General features: G+C 36.0%; 1 protein-coding gene across 2 annotated transcripts in view; it reads left to right on the forward strand.

Annotated features, from left to right (window-relative positions):
• The window catches only part of COL11A1 (collagen type XI alpha 1 chain), a 258,624-nt gene that overhangs the window by 32,793 nt on the left and 204,143 nt on the right, over positions 1-21,688 (forward strand). For both annotated transcript variants that reach the window (XM_064282480.1, XM_064282479.1), the window contains exon 4: positions 2,777-2,939. In XM_064282480.1, the coding sequence (XP_064138550.1) occupies positions 2,777-2,939 (163 nt within the window). The remainder of the gene's footprint in view (positions 1-2,776; positions 2,940-21,688) is intronic.

Genomic DNA, 21,688 nt, shown 5'->3' on the forward strand with positions numbered 1-21,688 from the left:
ACTATGTGCCAGACACTATACTATGCACAGGGGGCTATTAAGATGTGACATATTTGTAGAAATCAACTGGCATAACATTTTGAATACAAAATTTACTGTTATTGAAGCACACTTTCAATTGTTAAGAACAATCATCAATTCATTCGTTCCATTAATATTGCTCGACTCCCCAGCATGTCGCAGGCAGTGGTAGTCTTCAGGGTGCTGAGGAAGTCTCTCCACTTCTGGAACTGAAGTTCTAGTAGAAGCGTTACACGATAGACAAACATAAGTATTTAATGCCAAGTGCCGGTAATTCTATGAATGAAAATACAGCAGAGTAAGGGATGGTGTTGTTGTTCTTAGGTGTCTTCAAGTTGATTTGAACTCATAGTGACCCCAAGTGACAGAGTAGAACTTCCCCATAGGATTTGCTACGCTGTAATCTTTACGGGAGTAGATCTCCAGGTCTTTCTCCCACAGTGGCTTCGAACCACCAACTTTCTGGTTAACAGGTTAGTACTTAACCGTTGCACCTTCTATATTAGACAAGGTGGTCCTCTTTGATGAGGTTACATTAGGAATACAACCTCAAGAAGTGAGGGAATGAGCCATATGAGATATGGAGTAAGAACACTCCTGACGGCGGGAATAATGTGTACGTGGAACAACAAGGCCTAGAAGTTGGACATGAGGTTAAAGAAGGGCAGGAGACCATCCTCTGAGGCAGGGTAAGGATGTTGTCTTCCACTTTGAGTATTGCATGGTTTTTGTCAGGCTAGAGATTCGATCTAACATATTTTAAAATAGTCTCTCTGGTTATTCTGGAGAGAACAGACTTGTAGATTTTAAGGGTATAAAAGTGAAAGTAAAGAGACTAGTTAGGAGTGTAGGTGAGAAGGATGGAGACTTGAATTAAGTTGAGAGACACTGAAGTCTGTATATACTTTGAACATGAGAACTGATGGGATTTTCTAAAGATGTGAACGTGTGGTCCGAGAGAGAATAAATAAAAATGACCCTGAAATTAAATGTTAAGTTATGATTCTGAATAAATACTTTTTATATGATACCACAATCATGACCTATCATTAATATCCAAGTGTGCATTAATTCTACAAAAAATATAGATTTTAGAGTACTAATCACCTTTTCACATTTGGGATTATTTTTATTTTTTGCTGAAGAAGACCACATACCTGAAATACTGGGCATGGTTTAAGGCATAGACTCATTAAGAAAAATGTGTGTAAATTTTACTCTTACTGTATTAGGTAGCTCTTTGTGTAAATCTTTGCTCATTTCAAACCAAGCAGATGCCCATGCTAGTTGTGTGCTAGTGGAAAGACCACAGATGAAGCATGTATGGAAAAACACTTAGTCCTCACCAGTAGTTTTGCCAAGTCATGTGAAACAGAAATTTTAGGAAGGTTCCCACAATTTTTGGGTACTTTATTTTATGGATCTAGTCCTAGACACTTCTGGAATATTAATTTAACACTTTTAATTTGGGGGAAAAAAAAATAAAACGTAGCCAGATTGGCTTGCAAAATCCAAAGCTTCACTTAGTGGTTTTTGTTAGCACCAGGTGCTGTTAATAAAACCCAGTGTTTTACAATATGGTTAGGATATACATTTTTCAAAAGGGCTAGCCCTGTCTCCTCCTATGCCTGTCATCACTGCGCTGAATCAGGGCTTCCAACCCAGTTTGTTTCTAACAAGTTCTCAGGAAGAATCACCTGGGGATATTGTTAAATTGGAGATTCTGATTCAGTATATCTGGGATTCTGATTCAGTATATCTGGGGATGGAAATGGAAACCCTGGTAGCATGGTGGTTAAGAGCTACAGCTGCTAGCCAAAAGGACAGCAGTTCTAATCCACCAGGCACTCTTTGGAAACCGTATAGGGCAGTTCAGCTCTGTCCTACAGGGTCCATATGAGTCGGAATCGACTTGGGTGGAAATGCAGATTTTCAGCAGGAAACTTGTTAGAAATGCAAATTCTCAGCGTGTGTTCAAACCAGAGCAAACCAGTTTGAAGCCCTGTCCTAGATTAACTGGAGCAGTAGCTGCAGAGTGGATTGAGACTGTCACCCCACACATGCATTGACTATGCTTTCTTTCAGTGTTCCTACTTCTTGCCAATCCTGGAAAGAAGGCGAGATATTGTGTCTGGGTCTTGGATCCTGCCCACAGTAGTGATCTCTGACTGTCTTGAAATTAAAGTGGAAAAACAAAATGAAAGCACTCAAAATAAATGTGGATAAAAACAGAGAAGCACATTGTGTTTTACAATTAGAACATTTCGTTGCTGCAGATGGGGCAGTCATTCAATTAGTAGACATACCCTTTTACAGTCAATCTCAGGGGATCACGAGAGCAGAATTTTTTTAAAGTGGAATTCCACTGGGGGCGGCAGCATTAGGCCCAGCATTTACGTACCTGGAAACTATTACTTACTCCATATCCCACCCTAATCTCTGTCAAATACCCTCATCAGGACATGGTGAGATTAAGCCTTTGTTGCTACAACACAAAGTGAAGCAGAGGATGGGCACTTTCTTATCAACATAGACAGTTAATCCTTCTATGCGTCTTGTGTCTCTTTGAGTACCTAGCACTGTGCTGAGTAACAGTAAGTGATCACCTGTTAACGATTGATTAATCAATGAGCCTATATTTTTATACAATCTGAGCTCATTTTTACAATTTAAAATACCCCAGTATTTCAATATGAATAATGGCTTGGCAGCCAATGTCTTTGAAGCTTACAAAAGAATTGCTTGGCTTTTTTAGGTGGCATCGGGTAGCAATCAGCGTGGAGAAGAAAACTGTGACAATGATTGTTGATTGTAAGAAGAAAACCACAAAACCACTTGATCGAAGTGAGAGAGCTATTGTTGACACCAATGGAATCACGGTTTTTGGGACAAGGATACTGGATGAAGAAGTTTTTGAGGTAAAAATAAACCAAACTTTAATTTAAGCAGAATGTTACTGAATGAGATGAACTGCATTAATACCAGTGACAATCAATATGTGTTATTAAGTTAAGTTAAAAAACTCTAAAGCGTGACCTACTTTCTTCCTCTGTGGGTGCAGTGGTGATATTTTCTATTGTTTGGTAGAGAATGACTGGACAATGCGACTGTGATGCCTGGGAAACGTTTACAGAGATTGGTTGATTTGAACACAGGAGTGCTATTCTCCTGGGAAGGACAAATAGCTTTACTCTTAGTACTTTGTATTATTTTCGTTGGAGAAAAGAACATTTTCTTCACTTCCTTCTCTGGGAGATGAATTTAGAGAAATGTAAAAGTCATATTCTGCCTTTCTTTGTTCATTGTCAATGTTTCCAGGTTAAAGCTGAGATCATATTGCAGAAGATGAACTTTAAGTTTTTAAAATCACTTTAAAAAAAAAAAAAAAAGTGAAGGTTCCATAGCTCCCTGGTAAAAGCTTCTTTCCAATTATATTTCATCAATTATAATAATCACATTCTTTCTTTAATTCTCGTAATCACTGGATCTGATCACTCAAGCTTTAATTTTCATTTAACTATTAACAGAGCAAACAGACTCCAGGGATGCAATCCTGACACACTATTCATTACCATGGTGATTGTCCTTATACAATTTCTGAATAGTTTATTTTTCAAAGTGCAATCTGTTGTACATTAATTGACGTGTTTCACATGGAATATTTGTTGTATTTTGCTGGTAGGTGAAAATATATATACGTACACACATAGATGCAGGTACATGAGTGTACATATGTATACATATACACACAGAGAGCTAGTGTATATTTTCATATAAAGAACACTGTAAATTCAGAGCATCAGCTAGACTGTTTGTGATACTGTTAGTTTCTGATTCCTCCACTAGTGTGTACATATATCTTTGTAAATAAAATATTTCGATCTATTGTATTAAACGAAATGGTAGACTGATTCAGGTAATAGATAATGATAATGTGCTCTCAAATCTTCTAATGTTTGGCATTGATTGCCCACAAAAAGACACTCTACAAATGAAAGAAAAATAAATAAAGAAATGAACATATGTATTTTTAGAGGAATGAATATAAGTAAACACATTAATATAATCTCTAGTTTTGCAAAGTCCTATTTTAACATAAAACTATTTGTAAATATCAGTTTCACAGGATAAGTTTTGTTTTGTAATGCTCACAATCATATTTACCAGGAACATAAATGAGTACTGTATTTTTATGCAAATAAAGCATGTGTTGTACTTTTTTGGCCAACCACACCCTCCCCCATGAGTATTTTCATAAGCACACTATACTAATTTTTTCACATATTTCTGTAAAAACATTAGCATAGTGTGCTTGTAAAAATACCTCAGGGGGAGGGAAGGTACAGTTGGCAAACAAAACATAACTTTTGTGTTATTTGTATAAAAATACAGTAATGTTGTAGTTGTTATTTGCCATTGAGCCAATTAAAACTCATAGAAACTCCATGTGTGCGGAGTAGAGCTGTGCCCTATTGGGTTTTCAAGGCAGTACCTTTTGGAAGCAGATCTCTAAGGCTGTCTCTTGAAATGCCTGTGAGTGGTTTTTAACCACCAACCTTTTGGCTAGTTGTCGCGTGATTAACCATTTTTGACACCCCCCCCAAAACAAACAAACAAACCCATTGCTGTTGAGTTGATTCCAACTCATAGCGACCCTATAGGACAGAGTAGAACTGCCCCATAGAGTTTCCAAGAAGCACCTTATGGATTCGAACTGCCAACATTTTGGTTAGCAGCCCTAGTACTTAATCACTACGCCACCAGAGTTTGACACCCAGGGACTCCTGAGTTACATGGAATAATATTACTAATAGGTTTTTATATTTTATACATTACTTTTATCAATTGTAACTTACATTTACTAAGTCTGTGGAAGATTAAAAACAGAAGAATAGATTTTGTTCCTCATATACAATTAGAATATGTCAAGAGGAAAAAGAGAAAAATAATCTAAATCCAATTAACTAATTTCAAGTCTGATAAGAGCCATGGCTGCTAACCAAAAGGTTGGGAGTTTGAATTCACCAGCTGCTCCTTGGAAACCCTATGGGGCAGTTCTGCTCTGTCCTATAGAGTCACTATGAGTCGGGATCAACTCGACGCAATAGGTAAAAGGTAATATTTGATATGAATACGTGAATTACATGTCAGTTGGATTTATCTTTCATATAGTTTCACACCCTTGTTTATTCTGTTTTTATCTGAATTTAAAATTTGTAATCCCATTTATTTTATTTTTACTCCTGTATGAAGTTTCGTTTGATGCCTTCTCCTCCCTACACACACACACACACACAGGCACACACTATTCTCCTTTCCTCCAGCCTCCAGTACGCCACACTCATGCACACGGGGGTCCAGATGAGAGCTTTTGAAATGTAGTTCAGACTGTCACACTGTGTTCTTTTCCAAGCTGTTGTTTGAACCTGATGCTACACATTGAAAGATATGTAGTAAAAGCCTCTGTGTTTATTTCGTAGGCTGGTAATATCAGCTTTAGAATATACAAAATGATTTCTCCAAAAGATTTCCACATGTTTTCAACTAGTACTAACCAAAGTACTATTGGCCAAAGGCTTCCAGTAAATTATAAAAGACAGGGGTTCTGGAGTCAAAGATAAAAAAAAAAAAAAAAATGAATTCTAACTTTCAAATACTACATATCACATTCTTTTTTTAAATCCTACAGTAACTCTAGCTGTTGATTTGGAGAAACAAATGATTGAGATAAAAAGTTTTTAAAGGACTCTTTAATGATATCTTTAGTGAATATGGAGCCCTGATGGTACAGTGGTTAAGCATTTGGCTGCTAACCTAAAGGTCGGCAGTTCGAATCTACCAGCCTCTCCTTGGAAACTATGGGCCCATTCTACTTTCATTCATTATTTAGACCCCACTTGGAAATGACGTATATTTCTGTGTATATATTGTTGGATTCAGTTTGCTAACAATTTTTCAGGATTTTGACTCTATGTTAATGAGTGATATTAGTCTGTGATTCTCTAGAATATTTTTGCAATGTCTGTCAGATTTTGGTATTAGGGCTGTCTTGACCTCATAAAGTGAACTGGACAGTGATCCCACCTCTCTTTCCTGAAAATGTCCCCGTGTGATTGATGTTATTTCTTTTTGTCGTTTTAATTTTGGTGAAAATATACACACGAAACATACATCCATTCAACAATTTCTACATGTAAAAATCAATAACATTGGATACATTCTTCATGTGTGTCACCATTCTCACTCTCTACCTATATCGTTTCATCACCATTGACTTAGGCCCACTACCCCCTAAACTTCTCATCTGTGCTTTAGAATTACTGTTGCCAGTTTGATCTCATACAGGTATGTCTTTAAAAGAGTGCGATGCTCATTGTGAATATTCTTTTACCAATTTAGCTAAACTTTTGTTTAGTTTAAAGATGACTTCGGGGGGTAATTTTTGTCCCTGGTTTGAACATTTTCTCAGAGCAATAGATTTCAGGGGGTTCCTCCAGTCTCAATAGGTCCAGTAAGTCTGAATTCTGTAAAAATTTAAAATTCCGATCCATGTTTTACCACTTTTGGTCAGAATTCATCTATGGATTCCTTGATCAACCTATTCAATAATGGTAGCCGGGCACCATCCAGTTCTTCTGGTCTCATGACAAAGGAGGCAGTTGTTCATGGAGGCAGTTAGACCTACAGTCCAGTTCCTTCTCTGATTCTTGGGTTTCCTTTTTCCTCTGCTGCTCCAAATGAACAGAAATCAATTGTTGTGTCTTGGATGGCCACTTGCAAGCTTTTAAGACTCCAGGCACTACTCACTGAACTAGGTAGTGGAACAGTAATTCTAAAAACAAGGTTAGGCCAAATGGCTAGACAGTCCTTCAAAGCCATGACCCTGAACCTTTGAACTAAAAGAACTAATCCCATGAGATGTTTTTTGAATATACCTAAGTATTATCAGTAACTTTGTTTATTTATTTTTGGTTGCAGTTGTTGTAAATTTATATATAACACAATATTTGCCATTTCCCCTTCTTTGTGGTGTACAACTTAGTGATATCAGTTATGCACGTAAAGTTGTGCAACCACTACCCATAATTAATGCCAATTTTTCCCTCACTGTACTCATAAGTCCTCTACTTCCCAGAAAATGATTCCCTCTTTTCCTCCTACCTCATGTCTCAGGCAATCACTAATAGCCATTGGTTCTATGTATTTAGTTTTCTTGTCTTCTCATTTAAGTGAGGTCATACAGTATTTGTCCTTTTGTGATTAGTTTATCTCATTCAGCATAACATCTTTGAGGTCTATCCATGTTGTAGCATGTATCAGGACTTTATTTCTCTTTAAGGGAGAGTAGAATTCCATTGTATGTATATACCACATTTTGTTTACCCATTCATCTGTCGATGGGCACTTAGTTGTTTCTAACTTTTTGCTATTATGAATAGTGTTGCAGTGAACGTAAGTGTGCATGTGTCTGTTTGTGTCACTAGTTTTAAGTCCCTAGGGTACATACCTAGCAGTGGAATTGATGGAACATATGAGGAATTGCTTTACTATTTGCCACAACAGTTGTACCACTTTACATTCCCACCAGCAATGCATAAGGGTTCTGATCTCCCCACACCCCCACCAATATTTGTTATTTTCTGTTTTTTTAATTCATTGCCATTCTGGTAAGGGCCAAATGGTATCTTATTGTAGTTTTTATTTTCATTATGTAATGACTCATGACAATGAGCAACTTTTCATGCGCCGTTGACTTCCTGAATAACCATTTTTGATTTTTTTTTGTCTCTTTGTTGTTAAGTTGTAGAATTTTTATGTCTGTTTTGGATATTAGACCCTCACAGGAGATACATTTTCTGAAGATTTTTTCACAGCCTGTAGGTTGTATTTTTACTCTTTTGATGTAGTCCTTTGATGAGCTTAAGTATTTTTTATGAGGTCTCAATTATATATTTTGTTCTCATCTGCTCATATATTTGTTGTTGTATTTGATAGTCTATCATTAAAATATATATTATATGTATATATAAAGATATATATATAATATCCTATTCTTTTGCTCCTTTATTTTCTTCCAAAAACTTCATGGATTTAGGTTTAACATTTGGGTCCTTGATTCATTTTGCTTTAGTTTATGTGTATAGTGTGAGATATGGATCTTGCTTCGTTTTCCTGCATATGGAAATTCTAGTTTTCCCAGAACCATTTGTTGAAAAAACTGTTCCTTCCCTCTTGGGTGCACACACCACCCTTATCGAAAATCAGTTCACCATAGATGTATGGATTTATTTATGGGCTCTCAGTTTTATTTCATTGGTTTAAGTGTCTATTATTAAACCAGTACCAGGCTGTTTTGCTTACTATAGCTCCTTACTTATCGACTATCCTGTTATCTGACATTTCACATTTACAACAACAGTAAAAACTCTACTATCTTACTATTTTGTGCATTAATGATGTAAGTCTGGCATTAATGAACACCAAGATGTGAGGCAAGAGTAATGCTGGCTGTGATGGTTAAGGTTATGTGTCAACTTGGCTGGGCTATGATTCTCAGTGGTTTTGCAGTTATGCAATGATGTAATTTGGCAGTTATGTAATAATGTAGTTATCTTCCATTTTGTGATCTGATGTGGTCACCTTCCATTTTCACATAATGCCAATTTTCACACAATGACCTGGTTTTTGGAACCTAATTGGTCATTTGAACCTAACCAAGTGTGGAGTGAGTGTAGTATGTTTTGAAATTAGGAACCATGAGGTCTCCTACTTTGCTATTCTTCTCCAAAATTGCTTTGCCCTTCCATATAAAGTTGAGGATTAGTTTTTCTATTTCTGTAAGAAATGCTTTTGTAACTTTGATGAGGAGTATGTTGAATCTATAGATTGCCTTGAGTAGTATTGAGATTTTCACTATATTAAATCTTTTAGTCCATGAGCACAGGATGTATTTCTACTTATTTAGGTCTGTTGTAATCTCTTGAAGCAGTGTTTTATAGTTTCATCATATGTCTTTTACATCCCTGGTTAGGTTTATTCTAGATATTTTATTATTTTAGGTGCTGTTGTAAACGGAATTTTTTCTTGATTTCCTTTTTATTTTTGGAATTTAGATATCAGACTGACATTTTGAGTGTTAATCTTGTACCCTCAACTTTATTGAATTCTATTAGTTTTAGAAATTTTTTTGTGAATTCTTTGGGATTATATATATATATAATCCTGTCATCTGCAAGTAGAGATATTTTGTTTCTTTTTCTTGACTTATTGCTCTGGCTAGGACTTTCACTAAGATTTTGAGTAGAATTGGTGATAGCAGGCAGGCTTGTCTCATTCCCATTCTCAAAGGGACGGGAAAGTCTTTTCCTTTGATTATAATGTTGGCTACTAATTTTTTAAAAATAAGTTACCCTTTATCATGTTGAGGAACTTCCCTCCTATTTGTATCTTGTTGAGAGCCTTTATCAGGGTTTATCAAATGACTTTTCTGCATCTATTGAAATGATTGGGTGTTTTTTGTTTGTTTTAATCTATTAATGTGGTGTATTACATTGATAGATTTTCTAATGTATAACCATCCTTGTATTCCTGGAATAAACCTCACTTTGTTATGGTGTATAATTATTTTATCATGTTGTTGAATTGTTTGGTAGTCTTTTATTGAGAATTTTTGCATCTATATTCATGGGGGATATAGTTCTGTAGTTTTATTTTCTTGTGGTGTCTTTGTTTGGCTTTGGTATCAGGGTAATTCTGGCTTCGTAGAATGAGTTAGGGAACATTCTTCCTTCCTGTTCTATATTTTGGAATAAATTGTGCAAGGCTCATGTCATTTTTTTTTCCTGAATGTTTGGTAAAATTCCCCAGTGAGCCTCTGGTCCAGGGCCTTTTGTTTGTTAATTTGTTTGTTTTAGGGAGGTTTTTGATTACTGATTCAGTTTCTTCTTTTGTTATGGCTCTGTTGAAACACTCCACCTCTTTGTGTTAGTTTAAGTAGGTTGTGTGTTTCTAGCAATTTGTCTAATTTGTTTCTGTTTTTGAATTTTTTGGAGAACAACTTTTCGTAGTGTTCTGTTATAATCCTTTTTATTTCTGTTGCATCTGTTGTAATATCTCCAGTTTAATTCCTTATTTTGGTAATTTGCATCCTCTCTATTTTGTTTGTTCACCAGCCTAGCTAATGGTTTCTCCATTTTATTGATCTTTTCAAAGAACCAACTTTTGGTTTTGTTGATTTTCTGTTCTCTACATCATTTATTTTTTTCTTTGAACTTTGTTATTTTCTTTCTTCTCATAGGTCTGGGCTTAGTGTGTTCTTTTTCTAGTTCCTCAACGTGCAGAGTTTGTTGATATGAGATCTTTCTTATTTTTCGGTGTGTTTATTTGCTATGAATTCCCCTCAGATGACTGACTTCACTGTATCCTGTAGGTTTTGGTATCTTGTGTTTTCATTTTGTTTAATTCCAAGTATTATTTTAGTCCACTCTTGATTTCTTCCTTGACCCATTGGTTGTTTAAATAATGTGTTATTTAGTTTCCACATATTTATGTGTGTTTTATTTTTCCTCGTAATTTCTAGAGTTATTCCTTTGTGGTCAGAGAAGATATTTTGTACTATTTCAGGCTTTGTGTTTGTGACAGCATATGGTCTATGCTGGAAAATGTTCCACATGTGCTAGAGAAAAATATGTATTATATTTATCTTGGGTGGAGAATTATATGTGTTTATTAGATCTAATTTGTTTATGGTATTGTTCATGCCTTCTCTTTCATTACTGATCTTCTTTCTAGAACTTCTGTCCATTGTTGACAATCGTCTGTTGAAATCTCCTACTATTATTGTAGAGTTGTCTATTGTTCCTTTCAGTTCTGTCAGTATTTTCTTTATTGATGGTGTGTGCTATTCAGTTTAATGGCTCTCTTTTGTTTATTGTTGGTTGGAATCAATGAGGGCTATCCCTCTCCCCCTTTTTTTTCTCTGACTTGCCTAGAGTGGGAGTGAAGCGAAAGTGGCTTTTCCTTTTTAGTCCCAAGATTTCTCTATTTCTCTTTCTTCTCACTTATATGAGGTCTTCTATTCAGCGGGTTGTCAATGAAAGCCAACCTCCACTGCTGCACTCCTGCTCCTAGGGAGTGCAGCCCAGCAATTGTACCTTGTCATTCCCCATTTACCCCTTCTTGGGGCTGCCTCCTGTTTAGAAGACACAGGCCTGTCTTCAATGGGGGTTGTGGTTGGCTGCCTTCCCACTGATACAAAGTCTTCGACCCAGCAGATCATCGGTGAAAACTAACTGTATTGTTGCTCTTAGGAAGCTCAGGCCACTAATTGTATTTTGCAGTTAATCTGTCCACCCCTTGAGGCTGCCTTCAATTCTGACAGCATTGGCTCCACTGTGGTGGGATTTAGGCGGGCAGGTTTCCTGGGCAACAGAGAGAAGAAAAGAAAATAGCTTTTACCTTGCAGGGTGCACATTCTCACTTCAGTTCATGGACAGTTGCTTTAAGTTTTGGTTTGCTTCAGAGTTGAACACTCACATTTCTGTCTCACTACTAGTTTACTGCTATTTTCCTATAGTTGTTATGGAGGAATTGGGGCATCTCTGCTCATGTCACCATCTTGGGGAAAAGATTATGTTATTTCTTTCTTGGATGTGGGTTAGAATTCAGCAGTGAAAACATCAGGGGTCTAAGTTTTCTTTGTAGAAAGACTTTTTTTTTTTAAATAACAAATTCAGTTTCTTTAATAGATAGAAATCAATTCAGAGTTTCTATTTCTCTTAGATTTTTGGCTTTTTTTTTTTTAGATTTTTGGCTAGTTGTACTTTTCAAGAAAATTTTCTAGGTCAACTAGAAAAGTTGAATTTGTTGGCGTAGAGTTGTATTTTCTTATTTTTGTTTAAATGTCTATAGGATTTCTGGTGATAACTCTTTTTCATTTGTGATATTAATGAGTTGTATTCTCTTTCTCTCTCATTCTTTTTTTTTCCCCCTTGGTCAATCAATCGACTTAAGGGTTGGTAAATTTTGTTATTTTCAACAAATCAGCTTTTGTTAATTATCTTTTTATTGACTCTTTTCTATTTTGTTATTACGTTCTTTTTATCCTTAATCTGAATTAATTCACTCTTCCTTTTCTAGCTGCTCAAAGGGAAACTTAGGTCATTAACTCCCCTCCCCCCCCATAAGAATTAAAGCTGTGCATTTCTCTCTAGTCACTATTTGACTTGTAACTTTTCAATTATCACTCAGTTAAAATATTTCCCAATTTCTTTTTTTATTTCATTCTTATCCAATGAATTATGTAGAAATGTTTTGCTTAATGTCTAAATACTTGTATTTTGCTTAGCTTATTTTTATTGATGACTAATATAATTCCATTGTGGTTGGAGAATATATTTGGTATGATTTCAATTCATTTTAATTTATTGAGATTTGTTTTTGGCCCAATGTATGGTTTATTGTGGTGAATATAGCATATGTTCTTGAAGAGGAAGTACATTATAAAATTGTTGGATGTAATGCTTTATAAATGTCATTTAGATCCTCTGTTTCCTTTTTGATTTTTTGTTGTTGTTGATCTTTGTCTACTTGTTCTACCAATTGCTGAAAAGAAGTGTTAAAATGCTCTACCATGATTGTGGAGTTATGTATTATTTATTTTTGTCAATTTCTGTTTATTATATTGCTAGGTGAATGTACATTTATAATTGTTATGGCTTTCTGATTGTTATTTTTTCATTATGAAGCATCCCTCTTTATCTCAGATAATATTTTTTGTCTACTATGTGATACTAGAATAGCCATTATGACCTCATTATCTTTACTGTTTACATGACATATATTTTTCCATTCATTTATTTTTGACCTATCATTGTCTTTTTATGTAAAGACAGCTAATCGGAGGGTGTTTTGCTCTTTTATCCCTTCTGCCAACTTCAGTCTTTTTATTTGGGTGTTTGTTTAGACTACTAATATTTAGTGTAATTCTTTATATGGTTCAGTGTAGTCAGATACTTTATTGTTTATATTTTTATTGCACCTTCTGTTTTCTGATCCTTTGCTCTCCTTTCCCTACCCTTTTTTCCTATTTTTTTTTTTTTTTGCGGGGGGAGGGGTGGCATTATTGAGTAACTTTTACTATTTCATTTTAATTTGTCTATTGGCTTTCTTGCTATATCTTTTCATTTATATTTTAGGAATTACTTTAGTTTCTTAGTCTGGGTTCTCCAGAGAAGCAAAATGAGTGACACACGTATAGATAATTTACATATAGGTAATTTACTTCAACGAAACGACTCATGCAGTTGTGGAGGCTGGCAAGTACCAAATCTGTGGGTTAGGCAGCAGGCTGAAGACTTTTGTTGGCTCAAGTGATTGCAGTGGCTGAATAACTCAAAATCTGCAGGTTAGGCAGTGGGCTAGAGGCTTCTGCCGGTCTACAGGTTTATGGAAGTTGGTGAATCCAAAATCTGCAGGTCAGGTGGCAGACTAGAGACTTCTGCAGGCTTATGTCCCAAGAATCAGAGGTCAGGTGACCAAAAGAGTACACAATGGAGAAAAGAGTGTAAGCTTTGCCAGAACATCCATTTATATACTGCAGGTGGGCCACCCACAAGGTGGGTGATATCAACTGATTGAGTGCTCACATCAGATCACAAAATGGGAGATGATTACATTGTGTCTGCCAAACCACTGGGAATCATAAACAAAACAACACCTAGCCAAATTCACACATAGCATTAACCATGACATTTAGGAAATACAAAATATGTACATGACTTTCGTGATAAGTGTTAACATACCATGTCCTGTGAAATGTAAAAATCTTGCAACTGCCTTCTCACGCTAATCTTTATAATAGAGTTATCGTATTTATTGAATCTATATGCATTGAAATACTACCAAAAATGTTACAATTTTTATATAAATGGTTTTAAGTATTTTGAAGCTCCTAAGAAGAGAAATCTGTTTTTTATATTTAACCAAATATTTATTATCTTATTAATATTTTATTTCTGAAGAACTCAATTTCCATGTGGTATAATTTCTCTTTAGCCTGAGAAACATTGTTTAGCATTTCTTGTAAATCATATCTACTAGTGAGGGGTTGTCTTAGTTTTCTCATATCTGACAATGTCATTCTTTTGTCATCATTATAGAAGGATATTTTCAATAGATTTAGAATTCTGGATTGAGAAGTTTTTTTTTTTTTTTTTTCCCCTTTAGCAATTTAAAAATATTGTTCTACTGGCCCTGACCACCATACTTTCTGATACTAAATCTACGTTCAAATTGTTGTTCCCTTATGGTTAATATGCCATTTTTCTTTAGGTGCTATCAAGTTTTATTCTTTATGTTTGGTTTTCCACAGTTTGGTTGAAGCACTCAGGCATGTTTTGTTTGAATTTATTTTGTTGGGGGTATTTTGGAGCTTCCCAAATCTCTAAATAAATGTTTTCCAACAAATTGTGTATGGTTCAGCCATTATTTTTTTAAATACATTTCTGCCCTAATCTCTTCCTTGTGTCCTTCTGGAACACCAATTACACATATTCTAGATCCTTTGGACTTTTTCTCAGATGTCATTATATTCATTTGTTTTTTTAATTGTGCTTTGGGTAAAAGTTTACGGCGCATACAAAAATTAATACACACATTGTTATGTGACCCTAGTTGCTCTCCCTATAATGTGTCAGTACACTCCTCCTTTCTACCCCAGATTTTCCGTGTCCGTTCAGCCAGCTCTGGTCCCTTTCTGCCTTCTCATCTTGCCTCCCAGTAGGAGCTGCCCATTTAGTCTTGTGTATCTACTTGAACTAAGAAGCACACACTTTGCAAGTATCATTTTATGTCTTACAGTTCAGTCCAATCTTTGTCTGAAGAGTTGGCTTTGGGAATGGGTTTAGTTATGGGTTAACAGAGAGTCCAGGAGCTGTGTCTTCTGGGGTTCCTCTGGTCTCAGTCAGACCATCAAGTCTGGTCTTTTTACTAGAATTTCAGCTCTGCACCCCACTTTTCTCTTGCTCCATCAGGGACTCTGGTGTGTTCCCTGTCAGGGTGGTCATTGGCGGTAGCCAGGCACTGTCCAGTTCTTCTTGTCTCAGGCTGATGGAGTCTTTGGTTTCTGTGGCCCTTTTTGTCTCTTGGGCTAATATTTTCCTTGTGTCTTTGGTGTTCTTCATTCTCCTTTGCTCCAGGTGGGTTGGGACAAATTGATGTATCTTAGATGGCTGCTCGCTAGCTTTTAAGACCTTAGATGCCACTCACCAAAATGGGATGCAAAACATTTTCTTAATAAACTTTGTTATACCAATTAACCAAGATGTCCCCTGAAACCACAGTCCCCAAACCTCCTCCTCCCTCCCCCCCTCCCCCCGCTATACTGTCTCTCGAAGTGTTTGTTTGTGTTCAGGAAACTTCTTAGCTTTTGGTTTAGTCCGGTTGTCCTGACATCTCCTGTATTGTGTATTGTCCTTCCCTTCACTTAAGATAATTCTTGTCTACTATCTAGTTAGTGAATTCCCCTCTATCTCCCTTTCTACCCTTGCAACCATTGAAGAATGTTTTCTTCTGTGTTTAAACCTTTTCTTGAGTTCTTAAACTAGTGGTCTCATACAACATTTGTCCTTTTGTGACTGACTAATTTCACGCAGCATGATGCCTTCCAGATTCCTCCATATTATGGGATGTTTCGAGATTCATTGTAGTTCTTTATCGTTGCGTAGAATTCCACTGTGTGAATATACCATAATTTGTTTATCCATTCGTCGGTCGATGGGCACGTAGATTGTTTTCATCTTTTTGCTACTATGAACAGTGCTGCAGTGAACATAACCCACACCAGTGAACCCAGTGAACATAACCCACACCAGTGAACATAGGTGTGCATATATCTATCCGTGTGAGGGCTGTTATTTCTCTAGAATATATTCCAAGGAGTGAAATTACTGGTTTATATGGTAGTTCTCTTTCTAGCTTTTTAAGGAAGCACCAAATCGATTTCCAAAGTGGTTGTACCATTTTACAGTCTCACCAGCAGTGTATGTGTGTTCCAATCTCTCTACAACCTCTCCAACATTTATTATTTTGTGTTTTTTGGGTTAGTGCTAGCCTTATTGGGGTGAGATGGTATCTCATTGTAGTTTTGATTTGCATTTCTCTAATCGACTCAACGGCACTGGGTTAATGGCTAATGAAGAAAACCCTGCTGGCTTAGTGGTTAAGAGTTTGGGTGCTAACCAAAAGGTCGGCAGTTTGAATCCACCAGGGGCTTCTTGGAAACCGTGTGGGGCAGTTCTACTCTATCTTATAGGGCCGCTATGAGTTGGAATTGACTAGATAGCAATGGGTTTGCTTTTTTTTTTAGATTTAATGGCTAATGATTGTGAGCATTTCCTCATTTATCTGTTAGCTGCCTGAATGTCTTCTTTGGTGAAGTGCAAGTTCATATCCTTTGCCCATTTTTTAATTGGGCTATTTGTCTTTTTGTTGTTGTTTTGCAGTACCTTATAGACTTTAGAGATTAGACCCTGATGGAACATGTCATAGCCAAAAATTTTTCCCAGTCTATAGGTTGTCTTTTTACCCTTTTGGTGAAGTCTTTTGATGAGTGTAAGTGTTTGATTTTTAGGAGCTCCCAGTTATTTAGTTTCTTTTCTGGTGTTTGTGCCTTGTTAGTAATGTTTTGTATTCTGTTTATGCCGTGTACTAGGGCTCTTGGAGTTCTCCCTATTTTTTCTTTTATTATCTTTATCATTTTCAATTTTATATTTAGGTCTTTGATCCATTTTGAGTTAGTTTTTGTGCATGGTGTGTTGTATGGATCTTGTTTCATGTTTTTGCAGATGGGCATCCAGCTATGCCAGTTATGACAGTCTCTTTGTTAAAGTCTTTTCCACCATTTAACAGACTTTGAGCCTTTGACAAATATCAGCTGCTTGTAGGTGGATGAATTTATGTCTGGATTCTCAATTCTCTTCCATTGGTCTATGTATTTATTGTTGTGCCAGTACCAGGCTGTTTTGACTACCATGGCGGTATAATAGGTTCTAAAATCAGGTAATGTGTGGCTTCCCACTTTGTTCTTTTCTTCAGTAATGCTTTACTTGTCCAGGGCCTCTTCCCTTTCCATATGATGTTGGTGATTTTTTTCTCCATCTCATTAAAAAATGTTGTTGGAATTTGGATTGGGATTGCATTGTATCTCTTGGTCACTTTGGGTATAATTGGCATTTTCACAATGTTGGGTCTTCCTATACATGAGCAAGGTATGTTTTTCCACTTATATAGGTCTCTTTTTGTTTCTTCCAGTAGTGTCTTGTAGTTTTCTTTGTGTATATCTTTTACATCTCTGGTTAGATTTATTCCTAAGTATTTTATCTTCTTGGGGCCTATTGTAAATGGTATTGATTTGGTAATTTCCTCTTTGAAGTTCTCTCTGTTGGCGTAGAGGAATCCAGCTGTTTTTTGTATGTTTAACTTGTATCCTGATAATTTGCTGAAATCTTCTATTAGTTCTAGTAGTTTTCCCATGGATACTTTGTGGTTTTCTGTGTATAAGATTATAAAAAATACAGGAATACTTTTACTTCTTCCTTACAATTTGTATACCCTTTATTTCTTTTTCTACCCTAATTGCTCTGGCAAGGACCTCCAGCACAGTGTTGAATAAGAGTGGTGATAAAGGGCATCCTTGTCTGGTTCCTGTTGTCTGTCAGACTCTCTCCACTTAGGATGATGCTGACTGTTGGCTTTGTATAAATACTCTTTATTATGTTGAGGAATTTCCCTTCTATTCCTATTTTGCTGAGAGTTCTTTTCATGAAATGGTGTTGGACTTTTTCAAATGCCTTTTCTGCATCAATTGATAGAATCATGTGGTTCTTGTCTTTTGTTTTATTTATGTGATGGATTACATTGATTTTTTTTTTTTTCTAGTGTTGAACCATTCTTGCATACGTGCTATGGATTTCGCTTGGTCACAGTGAATTATTTTTTTGATATGTTGTTGAATTCTATTGGCTAGAATTTTGTTGCAGATTTTTGTGTCTATGTTCATGAGGGATATTGGTCTGTAATTTTTTTTGTGGTGTCTTTACCTGGTTTTGGTACCAGGGTTATGCTGGCTTCATAGAATGAGTTTGGAAGTATTCCCTCTTTTTCTATGCTCAGAAATACCTTTAGTAGTAGTGGTGTTAACCTTCTGTGAAAGTTTGGTAGAATTCTCCAGTGAAGCCGTCAGGTCCGGGGGTTTTTTTTTTGGAAGGTTTTAAATTACCTTTTCAATCTCTTCTTTTGTTATAGATTTATTTAGTTGTTCTACCTCTCTTTGTGTTAGTTTAGGTAGGTAGTGTGTTTCTAGAAATTTGTCCATCTCCTCTAGGTTTTCAAATTTGTTGGAGTACAATTTTTCATAGTATTCCATTATGATTCTTTTGATTTCAGTTGGGTCTGTTGTGATTATTGCCCATCTTATTTCTTTTTCAGGTTATATGGTTCCTCTCCTGCTTTTCTTTTGTCACTTTGGCTAGTGGTTTATCAATTTTTTGATCTTTTCTCAAAGAACCAGGTTTTGGTCTTGTTAACTCTTTTGATTGTTTTTTCTATTCTCTATTTCATTTAATTCTGTTGTAATTTTTATTATTTGCTTTCCTCCGGTGCCCAAGGGCTTCTTTTTCTGGTCTTTTTCTATTTGTTTGAGTTGTAGGGTTAATATTTTGATTTTGGTCCTTCTTTTTTGGATGAGTGCATTTATTGCTGTCAATTGACCTGTGAGCACTGCTTTTGCTAGGTCCCAAAGGTTCTGGCAGGATGTGTTCTCATTCTCGTTTGATTCTGTGAATATCTTTATTCCATTTTTAATTTCTTCTAGTAGTTTTTGAGGAAGGTGTTGTTCAGTTTCCATGTATTTGATTTTTATTCTCTGCTTTTTTTGTTATTGATTTCTACTTTTGTGACTTTATGGTCATAAAAGATGCTTTGCAATATTTCAATTTTTTGGATTCTGTTAAGGCTTTCTTTGTGGCCTAATACGTGATCTATTCTATAGGGTCGCTACGAGTCGGAATTGACTCGACGGCACTGGGTTTGGTTTGGTTTTTGGTTATTCTGGAGAATGTTCCATGTGTGCTGGAAAAGTAAGTATACCTGGCTACTGTTGGGTGGAGTGTTCTCTACTTGTTTATGAGATCAAGTTGGTTGATTGTGGCATTTAGATCTTCCATGTTTTTACTGAGCTTCTTTTTGGATGTTCTGTCCTTCGCTGAAACTGGTGTGTTGAAATCTTCTAATATTATTGTGGAGCTGTCTATCTCACTTTTCAGTGCTGTTAGAGTTTGTTTTAAGTAGTTTGGAGCCCTGTTGTTGGGTACGTAAATAATATGGTTATGTCTTTCTGGTGTATTGACCCTTTAATCATTTATGGTTACGTGTCCTTCCTTATCCTTTGTGGTGGATTTTGTATTAAAGTCTGTTTTGTGAAAGATTTGTATTGCTACTTCTGTTCTTTTTTGATTTTTGTTTGCTTGATTTATTTTTTTTCCATTCTTTGAGTTTTTGTTTGTGTCTTTAAGTCTAAGCTGTGTCTCTTGTAGGCAGCATATAGGCACATCATGTTTTTTTATCCATTATTTTTAGTAAGTGGGATGCTACTCTCTGTCTTTTTGTTGGTGCATTTTAGTTCATTTACATTCAGTGTAATTATTGACAGGTATGAGTTTAGTGTTATTTTGAGGTATATTTTGTTGTTGACAGTTTCTTTGTTCCTCTTAATTTTCTGTGCTGTGTCATTTTTCTTTATGTATTTTCATTGTTGTTGATTTTGTATTTGCTGAGTCTTTTTTGTTTGTTTTTTATTTTGATGTGGATTGTTAGTTTTCTATGTGGTTACTTTAATACTTACCTCTATTTTTCTACATTTACACCAATCTTTTCGTTCTTTATATTGCCCTGACTTCCTGTCTATATGAAAGATCTGTGACTACTGAATATAGTCACTCTTTTTTCTTTTAGTGTTGTCATCTTTCACATATCTATGTCTGTGTTTCCCTATTTTCAGCATTGATTAATTTTTGTGACTTCCCTATCTGGGTTGATATCTGGTTGTTCTGTCCTGTGTTCTAGTCTTAAGTTTTTGTCTGATGTTATTGATTTTCTAACCAGAGGACTCCTTTTAGTATTTCTTGTGATTTTGGTCTGGTTTTTACAAATCCCCTAAATTTTGTTTATTTGGAAATGTCCTAATTTCACCATCATATGTGAGAGACAGTTTTGCTGGATATATAATTCTTGGCTGGCAATTTTTTTCCTTCAAGGCTTTATATATGTCGTTCCGTTGTCTTCTTCTTGCCTGCATGGTTTCTGCTTAGTCTTATTGACTCTCCTTTGTAGATGACTTTTTGTTTATCCCTAGCCGCTCTTAAATTCTCTCTTTAACATTGGTTTTGGCAAATTTGATTATGCCTTGGTGAGTTTCTTTTGGGATCTACATTGTGTGGGGTTTGATGAGCTTCTTGGATAGATATCTTCTTATCTTTTGTGATATCAAGGAATTTTTCTGCCATCTAGTCTTCAACAATTCTCTCTGTATTCTCTGTTTTCTCCTTGTTCTGGTACTCTAATCACTTGTAGGCTATTCCTCTTGATAGAGTCCCACATAATTCTTATGGTTTCTTCATTTTTTTTTAATTTATTTTATCTGATTTTTCTCAAATAAGTTGTTGGCAAGTGCTTTATTTTCAGTGTTACTAATCCTGACTTCCATTGCCTCAATTCTGCTCCTAAGACTTTCTACTGAGTTGTCTAATTCTGAAATTTTATTGTTAATCTTTTGGATTTTTATTTGCTGCCTCTCTATGGACTCTTGCAGCCTGTTAAATTTATCATTATGCTCTTGTATAACCTTCTTAAGTTTCTCTATTGCTTTGTATGTGTGTTCCTTGGCATGTTCTGCATTTTGCCTTATCTCCTTCCTGATCTCTTGAAGAATTCTGTGTATTAATCTTTTGAATTCTACCTCCGGTAATTCCAAGAAGTTGTCTTCCTCTGGAATGTTTCTTGAGCTTTTGTTTTGGTGGCTTGCAGAAGCCATCATGGTCTGCTTCTTTGTGTGTTTTGATACTGACTGTTGTTTCCAAGCTGTCAATAAGTTGTTATATTTATTTATTTTTTGTTTGCTTACTGTGTCCTGGCTTCTTGTTTTGTTTTACTTTCATATGCTTATATAGTCTGTTGTGTGAGCTAGTTTGATTATTGGAATCTTTGAAGCTCTCATATCCTGTCTCCAGGTGGCTAGAGTTACTACTAGTATGTGAGTGAGCCCCGTAGTCCTTTTACTTTTCTTGTGTGAATTTTGCATAGGTGTCTAGGTTGTAAGTCACTGAATGTGTTATTCAGGCTGTCACGTACAGTCCTAGATTGATGGGGGCGATTGGAGTAGGGACATGTATCTGGCCACAGTGGGGGTCATGTTCTGAGCAAGGCAAGGGGCTGACTGCTGCCTCTGAGTTTCTGGGTGGAAGACATGTCCCTGTTCCCTACAGTGTGTAGGTAAATGGGTTTTGCAGCTGGATTATGGACACCCAGTGCTATTGACTGTAAGGACTGGGAGGCATCACTTATTCTTGGACCACTGTCATGGGTGGCTAGGTTAAGGGTGTTGTGCTACAAG

The sequence above is a fragment of the Loxodonta africana genome, chromosome 3 (assembly GCF_030014295.1).
Source record: "Loxodonta africana isolate mLoxAfr1 chromosome 3, mLoxAfr1.hap2, whole genome shotgun sequence".
NCBI classification, from domain to species: Eukaryota; Metazoa; Chordata; class Mammalia; order Proboscidea; family Elephantidae; genus Loxodonta; species Loxodonta africana.